Consider the following 16,505-nt stretch of genomic DNA (forward strand, 5'->3'; position numbering starts at 1 on the left):
AAAATACCAAAAATACAGTTCCACTACCCAACACTGGTAGTATTTCAGCTGCCAAAGCACATACTGTACCTTGTTTTATTTCCATGTCCTACAAAAGAGATCTATTCCACAAGTGTAGAGCAAAGGTGTTTTGTTTTGTTTTTTTCTCCCTTCTGTGGACTCGGGCCCCTTTTGTATGTACTTAGTTCTATTCCAAGCCCAGGGCGTGAAGTTGCTTCTGGGCAGGGCAGCACTTAGCTCACAAGAGTGAGCACTGATGATCTTTTTTAATACAGAAAGACAGGATGGCCTATACTGTTCACTCCATCACTGACCATTTTAAGAGCCCTTCTGTTCTCAGCTGCATTTATAACCATCAATGCGTAAAAGTATTCCTAAGGCAGCAAGTCTCCAACAGTGCGTTTATTACATAAGCATTTGTAGAAGTAGTCTGGCAAAAAACAAATTTAACCCCGAATTTGTTTTTCTTTTGTTGGTGTTTTCATTCTGCTGTTACTGCTGTCTCCAGAAACGCTTTTATTCTCTCATGGTGACAGCTATCCAAGTTTACAGCCAACCTTTTTTATTAAGTGCTTTTAAATATACTTCTCCTCCCACCACACCTCCTGATAATACAAATGTCTTCGAGTAGCAATAAGGGAAGATGGTCTGACTCGTACGGCAGGAAGGTGAGCCAGGCCCACACCATGCATTTCGTGTGCGTTATTTCCACAGTCCCTGCAACAACCCGCCGGGCGGGCCCGCCGTGCCCGTGACGCGTTGCTCCGGCTCAGGGGCCACACAGACCCTGGGGAAGGCAGCGTGACACCGCCCAGCTCCATGACCTCCTGTAATCCCTTCAGTCTCTCCAGGCTTCAGTTCCCCAATCCACAACCAGACGGTGAAGTCACGGTGTGGCGGTCACGCAGGTAGAACACGGCGCACAGGCCCCGGCGGGCAGAAGGAGATCACAAACGCTAGCTATGAATTTTTATCGTTTCCTAATTGCTATGCAGGAATGTAAGCAGCCTACAGTTATACACTAGCTGTAATTAGAGAAAAGTTGCAACGGTCAGATGGACAACTTGATAGTCAGCGTCAGCAGCCACGGGCTCACAAATTTTTGGGAGTTAACAGCGCACCTCCCTCCTCCTATGACGAGGAGGAGTCATAAACACCTCCGGTCAGGTCAGCACACCCGGGCTCTTAGCCTTTACAAGGAGGTACTCAACGAGTTCTTGTCCAAAAGAGATCAGGTAAGAGCTCTGTCCTTCTTCTAGTTAACTTTTTCTTAAGAAATGAACAACTATAAAAAACAAACAACAAAAAAATGACTTACAACTTTGTCTCATAGTCTTTCCAAGCTTTGTCAAACGGCTTCTTGAGATCCTTAGGAAAGAGAAAACGAACTTGAGACTGGATTCACTTTTGCTCAAAGGCAAGCAAACAGTGCGGAAATAACATGGCAGCGAAAATGCTTTCCTCTAAAGGACGCGTGAAACAGGACAGACTCTCACGCACGTCACAGTGTGTGTCGTAGACGAGGAGCCTGAGTGAGCGGGAAGGGGGGCCTTCGCTGCGATGCCTGCGGGGTGGCTGGTGGCGCGGCCAAGGCTCAGCACAGACTCCCCGCAGCCCCGTGGGCTCTCACCGATAATCCGGAAAGGGCCTCATCTTATTCCTCAGTCAATAACACTGTGTGAAGCGGCACATCTTTTCCAATGATCATTTTCCAAGTAGTTTTTACGCTAGAAATGTTCAGAGTGCCTTTCAAATGCAAGTAACGCTATGATCTTTAAAGAGGGGGGAAAAATCAATCCTTTCCAGTTAAAGTGAAAATCAAATTTCTGAACACTTACTCCTTTGACTCCCTTCAGGTCTCCTTTCAACAAGGAGTCCAAGGTGAAGATCACATTGTGGCTCAGACCCTGGAGCTGGAAAGTAAAGCAAACACGGAAGACGGTTAAAAAAGGAAGTGCGTGCAGAATAACAAAATCAGCTACTGTGGACTGGACACTTTGCACACAGCAGACTCTGCGTAAGGGCTTTCACGCACCATCTTGCTGACCCTGCGCACCGCCCCGAGGTTAGGGGGCAAGACCAGCCCCCCCCACCCCCCACAGCAGGTGGGAGCCACACAACTGGCTTCTATTACTCCTTTTCATACGCTTCTTCGGCATCTGTCACTATCTGAAATGACCCAGTGTGTTTATACGTGCACTCTGTCCCCCACCAGAATGTAAGCTCAGTGAGGGCAGGGACCACGACTGTCCCACTCACTGTGTCCTCTCTGTGCCCAGATCCATTAGAAAGACAAGATACAAGTGCGGGTTTCTCACTGTTCTGAGGCAGTGGCCTGAGTCTCCTTGATGTTAAGTTGGAACAAAAAGGGGTCTACAGAGGAGAGGGAGATGGAGCTGGCACCCAGCTGGAGACAGCGGGGCAGGGAAACCAAGGGAGGGACAGGCAAGCAGGGAAAGAGTGTGCCGAACAAGGACCGGGAACAGTGAATGACACGGACCCGTAGCACTGTGGGGAAACCGGGTCTAGTCGTGTGGAACCAACACTACAGGGACCTGCCGAACCAGGTCATAGCCGGCGAGGTCGGTGGGCTCCCTCACTCAGGAAATAATTTTACTCCCGTGCAAGAGTGTTCTCATTTGTCACTGCAGCCAGCCAGTCACCCTTCCATCAATCACTTACCACGTCCTTGTTCTGTGACACCCACCACGCTAGCGGCTGGCCAGGTGAAGGTGAATAAAACACCGTTCCTGCCTCGAGCGAGCTCACACCCCAGGGACAGAGGTGGTCGCCATATGCAAACCCACTCTGCCACATCGCGGTATTACAAGTGCCGTACAGAGGCGGAGGGAGAGAGCGGAGCGAGAAGGACCCACGTGGACACCTGCAGGCTTGGTGCGGGACCCTGGGCGCCCCCTAGATAACCGGGGGACGCTACAACCTGCCGCAGACAGCTGCAGTGAAGGGGTTAATACACCTCACAGTGCTAGCTTGCTCCCACACACTCAGCAAGTGCTGAATACATATCTGTTTTCAAAATCCAAAGGGACGTTAGAGAAGAAATAAGAGTAAGGCAATGTGGGGCGCCTGGGTGGCTCAGTCGGTTGAGCATCCGACTTCAGCTCTGGTCATGATCTCACGGCTTGTGAGTTCCAGCCCCTGCGTCGTACTCTGTGCTGACAGCTCAGAGCCTGGAGCCTGCTTCACATTCTGTGTCTCCCTCTCTCTCTGCCCCTCTGACGCTCACGCTCTGTCTCTCTCTCAAAAATGAATAAACATTAAGGGGCGCCTGGGTGGCTCAGTCGGTTGAGCGTTCGACTTCAGCTCAGGTCACGATCTCGCGGTCCGTGAGTTCGAGCCCCACGTCAGGCTCTGGGCAGACGGCTCAGAGCCTGGAGCCTGCTTCCGATTCTGTGTCTCCCTCTCTCTCTGCCCCTCCCCCATTCATGCTCTATCTCTCTCTGTCTCAAAAATAAATCAGTGTTAAAAAAAAAATTAAAAAAAAAAAGAATAAACATTAAAAAAATTTTTTTTTTTTTTTTTTTTAAATAATAAGGCCACACGGAACAGACAGACACCTTCTCCCAACTCCTGCCTACTGCTCTCATCCTGGGCTCCCTGTGGCTCACCATTCCACCTCTGCCTCCCGGCTTCCAGTTTCCACGCAAGAGAAGTTGTCCAGGGCACATCACCAGAGGGCTTGGATCAAAAACAACCAACTCTCTCTTCTTTCAAAGACAAAGAGATTCTGAATACCGAGACGATTCTATCTGTGCAATCTCGCTACCCCCTGCTCCCCCACCCACAGAGAGATAGCCTGGCTGGCAGGTGCCAACAGTGAGAGAGCCACGGATTCGGAGTCTGTGTTCTGTAAGGTCAAGGGCATTGGTTCCTGGGGAGTGGGGTGAAAAACATCTTAGCTATTACAATGGCTGTGGCTTTCCAAAGGGCCAGAGTATATAAACTTGATATAGAGTATATCTGTGGCATTAAAACTTCAAAGTTTAGTTTAAACTTTCTAACTTCCTCCCTCCCGCCCTTCCTTGCTTTCTCTTTCTCTCTTTCTTTCTAAATGTTTATTTATCTACTTGTAGGGGAGGGACAGAGAGAGAGGGAGAGAGAATCCCAAGTAGGCTCTGCACTGTCAATGCAGAGCCCAATGCAGGGCTCGAACCCACAAACTGTGAGATCATGACCTGAGCCAAAATCGTGAGCCACCCAGGTGCCCACCCCCCCAAATATCTTTAAAAAGACTCCTTGGGATGGGGTGGTGCAGTTTTCAGGTAATAATAACGTTGAAAAACACCGGCTGTGGGTATGAGATGGGGAAAATAAAGATGAACAGGACTCACTCTCAGCCACAGATGAAGCTCCTTCCTGAAACATAAGCCTCCTGCATCCTGCTCTCCTGCGGGCCTCGGAAGTTTGTGTGGATGGTGGTAAGCGAGGCAGGGGCCAACCAGCCCTCCACTCGCCAGGCCAGTGCCTACCTCTCCTCGATTCGTAGAAATCCTTAATCTTCTTCAAAACATTCACCATCCCTCACCATGCACGTATCTGTTTCCTCATTTGTTTGCTGTACCCTCAGTTTGAACGCAAACTCTCCAAGGGTAGGGTCTGCATGTTCACTGCCCTATTTCCAGAATTTAGAACACCGCCTGGCACAGAGTAGGTGCTCAATAAATATTTGTAGAATACAGGAAATAGAGAATCATGTGAGCACAAGGTTCCTCTCTATAGGATTTATTCTGACGGGAAGCTTAGGATTTGTCAATAAGGGACGAGTTAAATAAACTACGGAAGTTCTAAACCGTAGCCATAAAACTGAGAAAGTTCTTTATGTGTAACTTTGGAAACGGCTCCAAGATAAATTGTTACATGACAAAAGCAAAGTATAAAACAGCATTCACAGCATACAAAGTTCTGTATGAAAAGAACAGGGGCGCCTGGCTAGCTCGGTTGGGGAGCACACAACTCTGGACCTGGGGTTGTAAGTTCTAGCCCCAGATGGGATGTAGAGATTGCTTAAATACATAAAACTTTAAAATATTCTAAAACAAACAATGAAATGACAGTGATTATAAACCATTTTTAACGTCGTCCTAGAATCAGGCTTTTCACCAATGCCTCAAATCCTTTGTGAAATGAAGCAGGAAAAAAAAAATTGTTATGCCATTTTGGTCTGAGGGCTATATTACAAAATAAGAATGAAAAAATTATGAAACTGTGGTTAATACTGAACGTGGGGGTTGCGCGGAAGGAAAAGTCCCTCAAAAGCCATGTACTGACCACACAATAGACACACAATGTAACCTTTCAGTGCCGTCGTCGGGGTTGGGGGGGGGGGGGGCTGCAGTGGCACTGATGGAAAACCCCAAGAATTAAGAATTTCTTTGTGGTTATCCACACACATACTCTTGGGGGCTGATAAGAAACCGAGAAGGCCAAACATTGTGTATTTATGAATTCAGAATCTTCCCAGGATGAGCCTGGCAAAAGGCCCCAGGAAAAAAATCTTTCCCCACCTTACTTCCCAGGAAAAAGTCGGTTAATTTGCAAAAACCGGCAAAGGCAATGGTTTTAAGGAAAGAGCGAATAGCAACTCTCTGTCATTATGAAGATGCAGAGAGATGTCAAAGAGAAAACAGACTACTCTCGAGAGAAGGAAACTTTTGAGAAATATTTATCAAGAGGCCAAAATTTCCTTTGCTGCAGATCTCAATGAAGAGAAGGCCTATTTTCTCCGACACTGGAAGGTACTGCGACAGCGATGGATTACATGACCTCACAGTTGTAGGGTTCTGTGACTTTCCTGCTTTTTTATTTTCCAGTTCTTTCAGGAATCCTTCTCACAGCCTAAGCAAAGCCTGCAAACGAATACAAAAGCACCTCCAGGGCAACCACGAGGAGGCCAACATAAAAAAACGAGTAGAAAGACTTCCTGTATCACCTTCATTATCCTCAGTGGATTTTTTGAAAGCCTTTCAAATCTATTATTTCCCATTAATTTTACTAAAATTCTATTGATTGCATTTCCATTTACTCAACTTCCAACCTATTTCCTTTCCTTTAATGATAAAGTTGAATTAATGTAAGTTCTTTACACAAGCCAAGATAACAGGACAATGAAGGATATGTTTTTAAGAGCACCTCTTTTTCCATTTTATTAAGCAAACACATTAGAAAGCATTTCAGGAGTGGTGTTCGGGTGCGGTAAATGTGTCTGCTTTCCAAACAAACTGCTTCCTCACCAAGTGGAAATTTCCTCTGCGAGTATACACGTATATCAAGCCCAACGAGAAACCTGGAATAAAGACAGGAGGAGGCTGACGTGTGTCCTTTCATTATGCAAAAGTGATTTGTTTAAGCAAACAGACTGTAATTAATACTGGTTTTGATCACAATAACCCCCTATTCCTTACAACTTGCTCAGACGCTACCAGACATGAGACAAACAGCTCCCGTTAGAGAGGACTTCGGGACGGCTTTCCTCTTTGTATCCGCTCTGATTTTTCTCTAAACCCCTTAGAGTTTTACCACAAAACGACATGATCTCATTCTTTATGATTCATCACCTGTCTTTCTTCTCTAGAAGGTATGCCTCTTAATTAAGGGGGAAGCATCTCATCTGTTTTGTCCACTAACCGACCAGGTCCCAAAGCTGGAGTCAGCAGGCAGCTGCCGGTGGCCACGCTGCACTGTGGTTTCTGGCTCGCCTGGGGGCCTGCGACCCGGGGGACTGTGCCACCCTGCGGGAGCACAGGCCTGGGGGACAGTGACTCAGCAGCATTGCAGTGGGAGCGCAGCACGGCTCTACACGTGGTGCCCTGCCCCCACGGCCCCCACATGCACACGGCACCGTATCAATGAACGGGGACATAATTTGCTTGCTTTGTCATCCTGCGTTAATCCTGACGTTCCTACCTTACTGCCCACCGGTTCTCTCTCCTTCCCCTCTACAGACAGAAAGTAAGGCTAATGCAAATCTGCTGACTTGCTCAACACATTGGAAAATCCAATTAAAATAATGAGCCAGCTCCCAGCAGTTAAGTCTTCGATTCCCTGGGATAAATTAGATATTCTGTCTAGTGTGTTAACTCCTTCATGGCGTACTTATGCACCTTCATGGCGGTGCCCGGTTGTGGTCAGGCAGTTTCCAGGGTGTTAAGATACACTGGAAAGAGTTCTCAGCGGGAGCTGAGAAGGCCAGAATGTGGCCACTCATTACTATTGGCCTGGGGACTTTGGGCAAACCGTTAACCTGACCGACTCGGTTTTCTGATTTTAAAATGGGTGTCCTGGCACCTTCCTCCACTAGCCAAGGCTGGTGCGACAGGATCAGGGAGAACGGATGCCAGCGGAGCTCCCACTGGGTAGCAGGCGACAGGGCTGCCTGCTTTATCCGGCTGCTCCGCTGGCTGCTCCCGAGAACCCTCAAGGTGGTATTAACGTGTTCAAACACACTCAGCCAAGTGGACGGGCCAAACCACAAGCCAGGGCTAACTCCCAAGTCAGTGAACTATTTACAGCATTATCTTCTTGTAGGTTATCATAATGTGCTTTTTAAAAAAGTTATTTCTTAGAGAGAGAGAGAGAGAGAGAGAGAGAGAGAGAGAGAGAGAGACTGGGAGGGAGAGGGGGAAAGAGAGAGAGAGAGAGAGAGAGAGAGAGAGAGAGAGAGACAGACAGATCCCAGGGCCATGAGATCATGACCTGAACCGAAATCAAGAGTCAGACACCCAACCGACTGAGCCACCCAGGTGCCCCCAATTATCAGAATGTTTCAAAGATGATAATATACTGCATACACACACAGACTATTATTAGCCATTACCGACCTACTAAACTAAGCTTTATTGTATTCGGTTGCATATGCTTCAAGGGGAAACAAAGAATACTGCTTTGAGGGCACTTACAATTCCCACGCAGATGAGACTTAACGTTCCCACCTCACCCACTGCTCAGGCATTTGTAACAGCTTACACTTCACAGCTGCTGGAGTGCCCAGCACTCACACGATCAACAGGCGGCACAGACTTAGCCAAGCGTGTGCCTGGACAAGTCATTCAACCTTTCAGAGATTTAGAGATTTAGTCATTCAACCTCTTAGAGATTCAGTCTCCTTCCTTATAGTGGCAATGATAAGGCTGCCTCCATACGGTGCTGAGGGTGTTGCCGTGTAGATGCCGGGTGCTATGCGTGCAAAACGCTGCACAACACAGACTCTTAATAAAACGTAACTAGGTTTACTGTCTCACACTTGAACAGCTCAGCCGCAGTGGCGGAAAAAATACAATGATGGCATTTTGGATACTGGACTAGGTCTTTTGAGGCTGGGACGGAGGTTGGCAGGACTCCCGAATGTCCTTCATGTTGCACCACATTCCCTCCAATGCTTCTTGTTTCCCTGCCTCATCCCGCAAGGGAGTCTCTACAAACTGTAAGGTAATGCATCCCATTATATACCATGCTCTAATCCAGGCAAATCAGCCTGAATTAGAGTTATTAAAATGACAGATGGTACTGTGTTTAACGTATGTTACCTAAAGTTATTGCTCACAACAACTCAGTAAGATGTATCTTAGCCTCACCCAATTGAGGAAACAGGCTCAGAGAGGTCAAGTAACTTGCCTAAGGTCAAACAGTGACTAAGCGGATGGTCAGAGTCTTAATTAAGGTTTTTACTGACTCCAAAGGCCATCCTCATTTCCTGAGTCCTGTCGTTCCAGTGATCTTTTAAAACGATTATCAGATCATATTACTCTCCTGTGTGAAACCCATCAATGGCTTCCCATGGACTGGATTCAAATCCAGCCTCACAATGTTAAGTCTGGCCCTGGCAACCTGTCTGAAGCCCCTCTACCCTTTCCCCCCCGCCCATCAACCATGCCGGCCCTTCTTCTGGTTCTTGATTCATTAAGCTCTCAAGCATATACATGCTTTACCATCAGTCTGGAACAGTCTTCCGTTGGCTCCTGGCAAAGAGCCTCCTAGTCTAGGCTCCATGCCTCCTCCTCAGTGAGGTGTTGAGCACATTTCTACATAGGTCTCTCCTCTCTGATCTCCCCTGAGTCTTAACTAGGCAGAATAGGCTCACTTTCAGAGAACAATGCATTTGACAAGCATTTGACTGTTTCTTTAGTGTCTAGAGCAAAGCTTCTTGAAGGCAGGAGCTATGGCTGTTTCACCCACCACTGTGTTACATCCAACCCCTGGCAGAGTGTAGATTCCTTAAATAAAACGCGTGTTGACTGAGTAAATGGCTGAACAAATGAATTCCTCTCCACACCAGAAAAGTTATTCTGAGACTCAGAAGTATTATAGAATGTGAACGAGTTCTGGTCTTCCCGGAGCACTCTGCACTTCCAGATTAGAAGTCGGGAGGTGACGGCGGATTTAGGAGAGGGACGGGAGATGAGAACTGCTCCCACTACGTGGTTGGGGGTGAAGGACCAAAGGTACCTTCCATCCAGCAGCTGCCTGGCTTTGACAACTGGAGAAGAAGAGTGTTCTAGACCTGAACCTGCTTCCACCTGGCTGTGTGGGTACAGGCCGGTGGCTTCTCATTTCTGCCACTGATAAAACGAGGTCTACAAGGTCTCTAATATACCTTCCAGGGACAGTACTCTCAGAGCCTAAGATGAGATACTGAGATACGACTAAACACACCAGAAAGAAATCCAGGTGACCTGGGTGAGAAAAGCCAGAGGGAAATGCTCATGCTGTCTCCTGGGCAGGATGTGGCCCTGTCCCCACCCCCAAGAGGGTCTAGGCTCCTGATCCCATCTCAACCATGGTAGTTCTGTTTTAAAAGGCTGTATGCTTCCAAGTAAGCAAAGATCCGAGGCTACAGTCTTCCTTTCCAAAACAGGAAAACATTTTCAAAATGTATAAACAAGTGAAAAATCAGGTTATAAAACAGCACTTAGTATGAAACCAATGTGGTTAAAAAATTATGACAATAAATACACATATAAGAAAAGACTTATAAATAGGAATGAGATTAGAAGATACAGATAGACAGGGGCACCTGGGTGGCTCAGTCAGTTGAGTGACGGACTTCAGCTCAGGTCATGATCTCACGATTTGTGAGTTTGAGCCCTGCGTCAGGCTCTGTGCTAACAGCTCGGAGCCTGGAGTCTGCTTCGGGTTCCGTGTCTCCTCTCTCTCTGCCCCTCCCATGCTCATGCTGTCTCTCAATAATAAATAAATGTTAAAAAAAAGAAAATTAAAAAAAAAAAGAAGATACAGATAGATAGATCTCAACCCGTAAACAGTGAATTGTAAGGTTATCAGTGACTTTTATTTCAGGGTTTTTTCCCCTGTATTTCCTAAGTTTTCAGCAATGAACTGGTATTTTTTATTCAGAATAGTATTAAAAAGAAATATGACACAGAAACACAAGAGGGCGATATAATCAACCAGCAATTTATTTCTCACTCAACTTGTTATTTGACGTATTAATACAACATAGAAACCAGATGGCAGGTATAAAAGTAAAAATAATGAGGGAGTGAATCTGGCAGGAAAAATGACAGCTTCTCTGTAGCATTAGGGAATTCTATACCTCTGTCCAGAGTGACCGTCCTTCCTAGTGGTCTCCCAAGTGTGGTCTTGGGAACAATAGTGTTTGCATCAACCAGAACTTGTTAGAAATCCAATCTCAACCCTAATTAACCAGACACTCTGCGGGTGGGGCCCAATGGCCCAGGCTGAAACCAGCTCTCTAGGCGTGATGGGTAGGGTGCAAGGTCCAGTTGGGGCATCAACTGCTTTACACTAACAGCAGCTGTCCAAAGTCAAAGGGGAAGGAGAACCCAAGTTCCTTTAGAGAAGGAACACCTGCAGTCAACACATGGAAATCGCCAAGGCACAGTCACCACGAAAACAGAACAGAGGTGGGTCTCAGCCATAATTACCAGGAGAAAAAGCACAGGAATGACTGCTCTGGGTGGCTTGGGGAAGACCTAAGGAAAAGGGGAACCAAATCAAACCATGACGTTACAGGCCTCAGGAACCGACAAGACTGAATTTGGCAGAAAATACAGTTCTACTGGAAGTTTCACAGAGAAAAATGGGTAGGCGTAGGAGTATCTGGGAATAGGAGAATTCCTTAACGTAAAATAATGCAATTATGTTTTGTCTAATTCCATTTAAGTAAATGAGGGGTTAGATTTAACATCATCTCCTACATCAAGGATGAAAATGAAAGCACTCTTTTTTTCTTTGTACGATCTGCAGCATCTGACTTCATCTGAGGATAATTATAACAAAAGGGGGAGTGGCTACGACTTGTAAGCCCAAGACAAACGGGGAAGCAAAAGGAAGAAAGGCCCGGGCTGCTGGGCCTTGGTTTGAAGAGACATCTCGGCCCTAACGATTTCTCTACTGTGCTTGAAACGATTAATCGGCTGGTTCACGATCAACTGTCAGACCCGTAATTTCATTTCCACGCACGTCATCTACAATTTGCTATGTTTAAACTAGAACCAAAGCCTACGGTGGGTGACATCGAATTACATTTTCCTTGCCTTCACCGAACATCTTTATCACACACTTGTATTGTTTGACAACAACACGCTTTTAAGCACTTTCCTGACAAATTAAAAAATTTAACGAAATAAGTGAGTGCAAGCACTCGGGGCCCACCACATACGACACCAGGAGGACACAGGCATTTCTTACTGTAGACACTGTGTTCATTTAACTGGTAGAAAAGCAGAGAAGCAGTGCCCTCTTCGCCTGGACTGCCCCACTCTGTCTGCTTGGTCCACATCTTGTGCTTTAATTAAGACTCACTTTGCTCCACCCTCACTGAAAATGTTAGAACTCAAATAATTTACCTCAACGGTGGCTGTAATATTCACCACCGGTTGCTATAGTTCCAGGCCAACCTTGCAGAAAAAAGAAATCTTGGATATTATGCCTGTGATGCCAAATGATGCCAAAAAAAGGTTTCTCTACTTGCAGGCAGCAAACAGCAGGAAGTCTAAAAAATCTGGTCCCATCCCCATATCCATCCTTCCTTATAAAATGAAGTGCTTGGGGCGCCTGGGTGGCTCAGTCGGTTGAGCGTCCGACTTCGGCTCAGGTCATGATCTCACGGTCCGTGAGTCCGAGCCCCGCATCGGGCTCTGTGCTGATGGCTCAGAGCCTGCAGCCTGCTTCTGATTCTGTGACTCCCTCTCTCTCTGCCCCTTCCCTGCTCATGCTCTGTCTCTCTCTGTCTCAAAAATAAATAAAACCATTAAGACAAATAAATAAATAAATAAAATAAAATAAAATAAAATAAAATGAAGTACTTTAGTGTAAACTATTAAAAGAGTCTGTATAAGCAGTCTGTTGAACGGAAGTAATCGTCAAGCTCAGCACAGAGCTTGGAACAGAATGGACACTTAGTAAATACTAGCTAAGTCAGGACCACAATTTAGAAAATCTTGGGGGCGGGGGGGGGGGGGGGGGGGGAGAAACAAAAACCTGAAGTACAGACTTTCACCTGACTCTCTAAATATCAAATGTATCAACCAAAGCTTAATGCTGTTTAATGCTTCTATTTAAGGAAACATGCATCTGCAAGCCTAAGAGAATAGTTTTATAAATATCTATTAATTATTTATGGCCTAGTTCAAGGGTGTCTCTTCTGGGAAGCCTCTTTTGATGTCCTTGCTTTCTGGGTGAATAAATGAGGGAGTGAATGAATAAATGATTCTGCCTCTAGTGACCCAGCTTGAGAAACGAGGGAACAGAAACGTGAACTCAGTTTTATCTGACTTCAAAGTCATGCACTCTGCCAGCTCTCTGAACTTTCAATGGCTTGACACGGCTAGACAACCAGTCAATAAAAGGGCCTGTTCATATTTAGTGGAAGATGTAAGCTGCTAGTTCAAGACTGGATCAGCAAGGGGTTTCTTCATGTTAAACCTAATGGTACCAAAAGGCACCAAAGGGTATAATCTTAAAGAAGCAAGGTATAAAGAAGCCACCAGCTTAAATAATCAGAAATTACACACTGAAATGTAAATAAGAAATAAATTCTAGAAGAACAGATATAAAGTGGAATAAAATTAAAACAAATAAACAGCAACACATGAAATGGATCACCTGATCCAGAAAACGTCTTGATCGGTACGTCTCAAGGTGGTTTCATGGGAAGTCAAAGCTCCTTATACAAGAATGTTTGTGATCAAGGAAGTTTTAAAAAACAGTGAACTGGTCAGGTCTCTAATAACAGGATATCTCCAAGTCTTTAATATACAAATGTATACTGTAAATCTCCAAGGGCAATATGTAGTGCTTTTCAATCCAGAACTCTTGTCAAAGAAGGTGGCATGGGGGGTGCCTGGGTGACTCAGTGGGTTAACTGTCTGACTCTTAATTTCGGCTCAGGTCATGATCTCACAGATTGTGAGATCGAGCCCCACATCAGGCTCCACGCTGTCAGTGCTTGGGACTCTCTCTCTCTCTCTGCCCCTTCCCTGGTCACATGCACACATTCTCTCTCCCTCTCTCAATAAATAAATAAATAAATAAATAAATAAATAAGCGAACAAACAAACTTAAATAAAAAAAGAGGGCAGCATGGGATTAGTATTTCAGGGAAAACTTGTGGGAAAAGGCATCTCAGGCCCTGATACTCGTGTTCCCAGACAAGAGGGAGTTAGATGCACTGGGCCCAGCACGGCCCCTGCACACGGTTGCACAGAGTATACAGAGCTCAAAGCATCAATCTGGCTTATTCAAGTGGTGCCTGAAACCCAGCCACACTCCCCTCACAAATCCGTGTTCCCTGGTGCTGGCTGACATCGGCCCAGAGGAAGGTGCCCTAGCTGGGCTGTGGTACCTGCCCAAAAGTCTGGGTGTGGAGTGGGTTGCCTCATTGGGAGGCTACAGGAAGCGGAGGTGAGGAGAGACTCGGGGGCGACATTCTGCAGAGGAATCGAAACCCAGTTCAACCGAGAACACTTAATGTGAGGCAGGGAGAGGAATGGCAGAGTCCAGGTAAGATAAGAGGTCAGGCCGGACACGGAGAACGGGAAATCGAGGAAGAAGGGGAGAGGTCAGAGGTGTGAGTGTGAAGCTGACTTTGGCAGAATTCTCTGAACAAAGGAAAACATCCGCATTTGCTTTTCACAACAGGCTCCAGATCTGGGCTTGGGAAAGGAGCTCTGGAGGCTTCTGGGACCAAGATCATGCAGACCCAAGGCTAGCTACCTCCCAACAGTGTGCGCCTTACCCTTGTACAGTCTCTGCCACTCTTGTGCTTGCGGTCCTTTAAATCAACCTTTTTACTTAAATGAATTAAAAGTATGCTTTACTTTGTAGCCATAAAAGGATCCTGACACCTTGAGAGGCAGTCCAGTGTTCTTCAAAGCATGGGGGTCTGGAGGAGACCACCCAGGTTTGAATGATATCTACCCCAGCACTCTGTGCCTCAGTTTCCCCAACCGTTCAGTAAGGATAATAATGGCTACTACCGGGTAGGGTTGATGTCAAGAGTAACGAGGCAGAAATGGTAACACTCACCAAATATTCTATTTGCTCCCTTCTATTTCCTGTCCCCTGCCACTGGGGCTAAGAACACAGTTTAAGGTGGGGAACTAACACACCAGGGGAAGCAGTGACGAGCCTGCACGTGGTGCTCTCTCCTCTCCCCCGCCGTAGCAAACCCTGCAGTGATGGGCCCTTGGTCTCTGAATGACTTAGCGTGTGGAGCAGACCCCTTGGTAGACATGGGATGTGAGGAGGAAGGAACCCCTCCCTCTGTTAAGCCACGGAGATCTGGGGGTGAATTTACGACTGCCGCACATTCTAGCCCCTTCTGGCTAGTATAACACGTGAGTGCTTAAAACGGCGTCTGGGATATAGTCGGCTCACTGTATACACTACTGTTACCAGTATTATTTATATAAATAAAATTTAACCATAAGAATAATGAAAACTCCCGTCTGAAGACCCCGAGGGTGAGACCAGCTCTAGCTTTGTTTAAGAGAGATACTGATAAGCAAATATTAGGGGGCCCGAGCATTCCAGGGTGAATCTGAAGCCTTCCCCTCCATGCCCAGTCTTCTCTTACTGCTAATGAAACTTTCTCCTCCAACAAGTGACTGGTTTCCTTCTCCTTCCTCCACGCTGCTTGCTTTTCCTTCCTTCCCCTCTCACAGAACCACGACTCTCACACATAAGCCTCTGCTAGCATCGAGAAGCTGTTTTGTGAGTCTGTTTCAAGTGGAATAACACTGGACAGCCACAAACACACACATTTAAAACATTTTGAAAAGTGTTATTCACTGCATGCAAAATTCTCAAGATGAAAATTCAATCCTATTTAAAATGCATTATTTGAGGGGCATGTGGGTGGCTCAGTTGCTTAAGCGCCCACTCTTGACTTTGGCTCAGGTGGTGATAATCGTGGTTGTGAGACCGAGTCCTGAGTTGGGCTCCATGATGAATGTGGAGTCTGCTTGGGATTCCCTCTCTCCTCCCCCCCTCTCTCTCTCTCCCCACCCCCCACTCTCATCCGTGTACTCTCTCAAAATAAATAAACATTAAAAATGCATTATTTGAGGGGCGCCTGGGTGGCTCAGTCGGTTGAGCGGCCGACTTCGGCTCAGGTCATGATCTTGCGGTCCATGAGTTCGAGCCCCGCGTCAGGCTCTGTGCTAACAGCTCAGAGCCTGGATGGAGCCTGTTTCGGATTCTGTGTCTCCCTCTCTCTCTGACCCTCCCCCATTCATGCTTTGTCTCTCTCTGTCTCAAAAATAAATAAACGTTAAAAAAAATATTAAAAAAAAATGTATTTGAACTTCCTATTTACACTCTTTTTAATGTTAATCCTTAAAAGAAAAAAAAGCCAAAAGAAAAATAAATCATTTTTAAATTCAGGCTGGGGATACCACAGGACTTCCGTATATTGGATGTATTTAAGACAAGGTACACCTGCATTGATGAATGTAAAATTCAATTTTTATATAGGGAATCTATGGTTTATACAATGAACATTATAGAATGAACCATACAACTATGGTTTATACTATGTAGCCTGTTAAAGATTTTTCCAGTTTTATCTATATAGTCCTAGACAGCCAACAGGCTTCAAATAAGGTTTGCAAAGCATATGTATAATAACAAGGTTTTTTTTGTTTTGTTTTGTTTTTTAAAGTCATTTGGCAACAAAACCTGATCTAACGTGAATTCAGGTGGTTGTAAGCTCTGACCTGAACTGAGGTGGCACCCTTCAGAGTCTTTTCTTACTTCATGTAAACATTCACAGGTTCCACTGCAGAAAACAGATTGATTGCATTTAATTATGAGGACCTGCCTGAAAAGTCATGGGGTGCTGGTGGGAGTGATGTTATCTAATATGTGGCATATGCACCCTACCACCACTCTGGAATCTGCAAAATTCTGAATTTTATCAGTTTCTCGTGTACAAATCTATAAAATTGTTTCAAAGGGCATGGTATATTATTAGTATTAACAGGAGTTAGAAGGGTAGAATTACCTTT

At 45.9% G+C, this 16,505-nt stretch overlaps 1 protein-coding gene across 2 annotated transcripts in view; it reads right to left on the reverse strand.

Annotated features, from left to right (window-relative positions):
- The window catches only part of ASAP1 (ArfGAP with SH3 domain, ankyrin repeat and PH domain 1), a 346,825-nt gene that overhangs the window by 97,282 nt on the left and 233,038 nt on the right, over window positions 1–16,505 (reverse strand). For both annotated transcript variants that reach the window (XM_053896107.1, XM_053896106.1), the window contains exons 6-7: window positions 1,839–1,913; window positions 1,319–1,368 (exon numbers count right to left, since the gene is read on the reverse strand). In XM_053896107.1, the coding sequence (XP_053752082.1) occupies window positions 1,319–1,368; window positions 1,839–1,913 (125 nt within the window). The remainder of the gene's footprint in view (window positions 1–1,318; window positions 1,369–1,838; window positions 1,914–16,505) is intronic.

The sequence above is a fragment of the Panthera pardus genome, unplaced genomic scaffold (assembly GCF_024362965.1).
Source record: "Panthera pardus isolate Hobbes unplaced genomic scaffold, ASM2436296v1 HiC_scaffold_7, whole genome shotgun sequence".
NCBI lineage: Eukaryota > Metazoa > Chordata > Mammalia > Carnivora > Felidae > Panthera > Panthera pardus.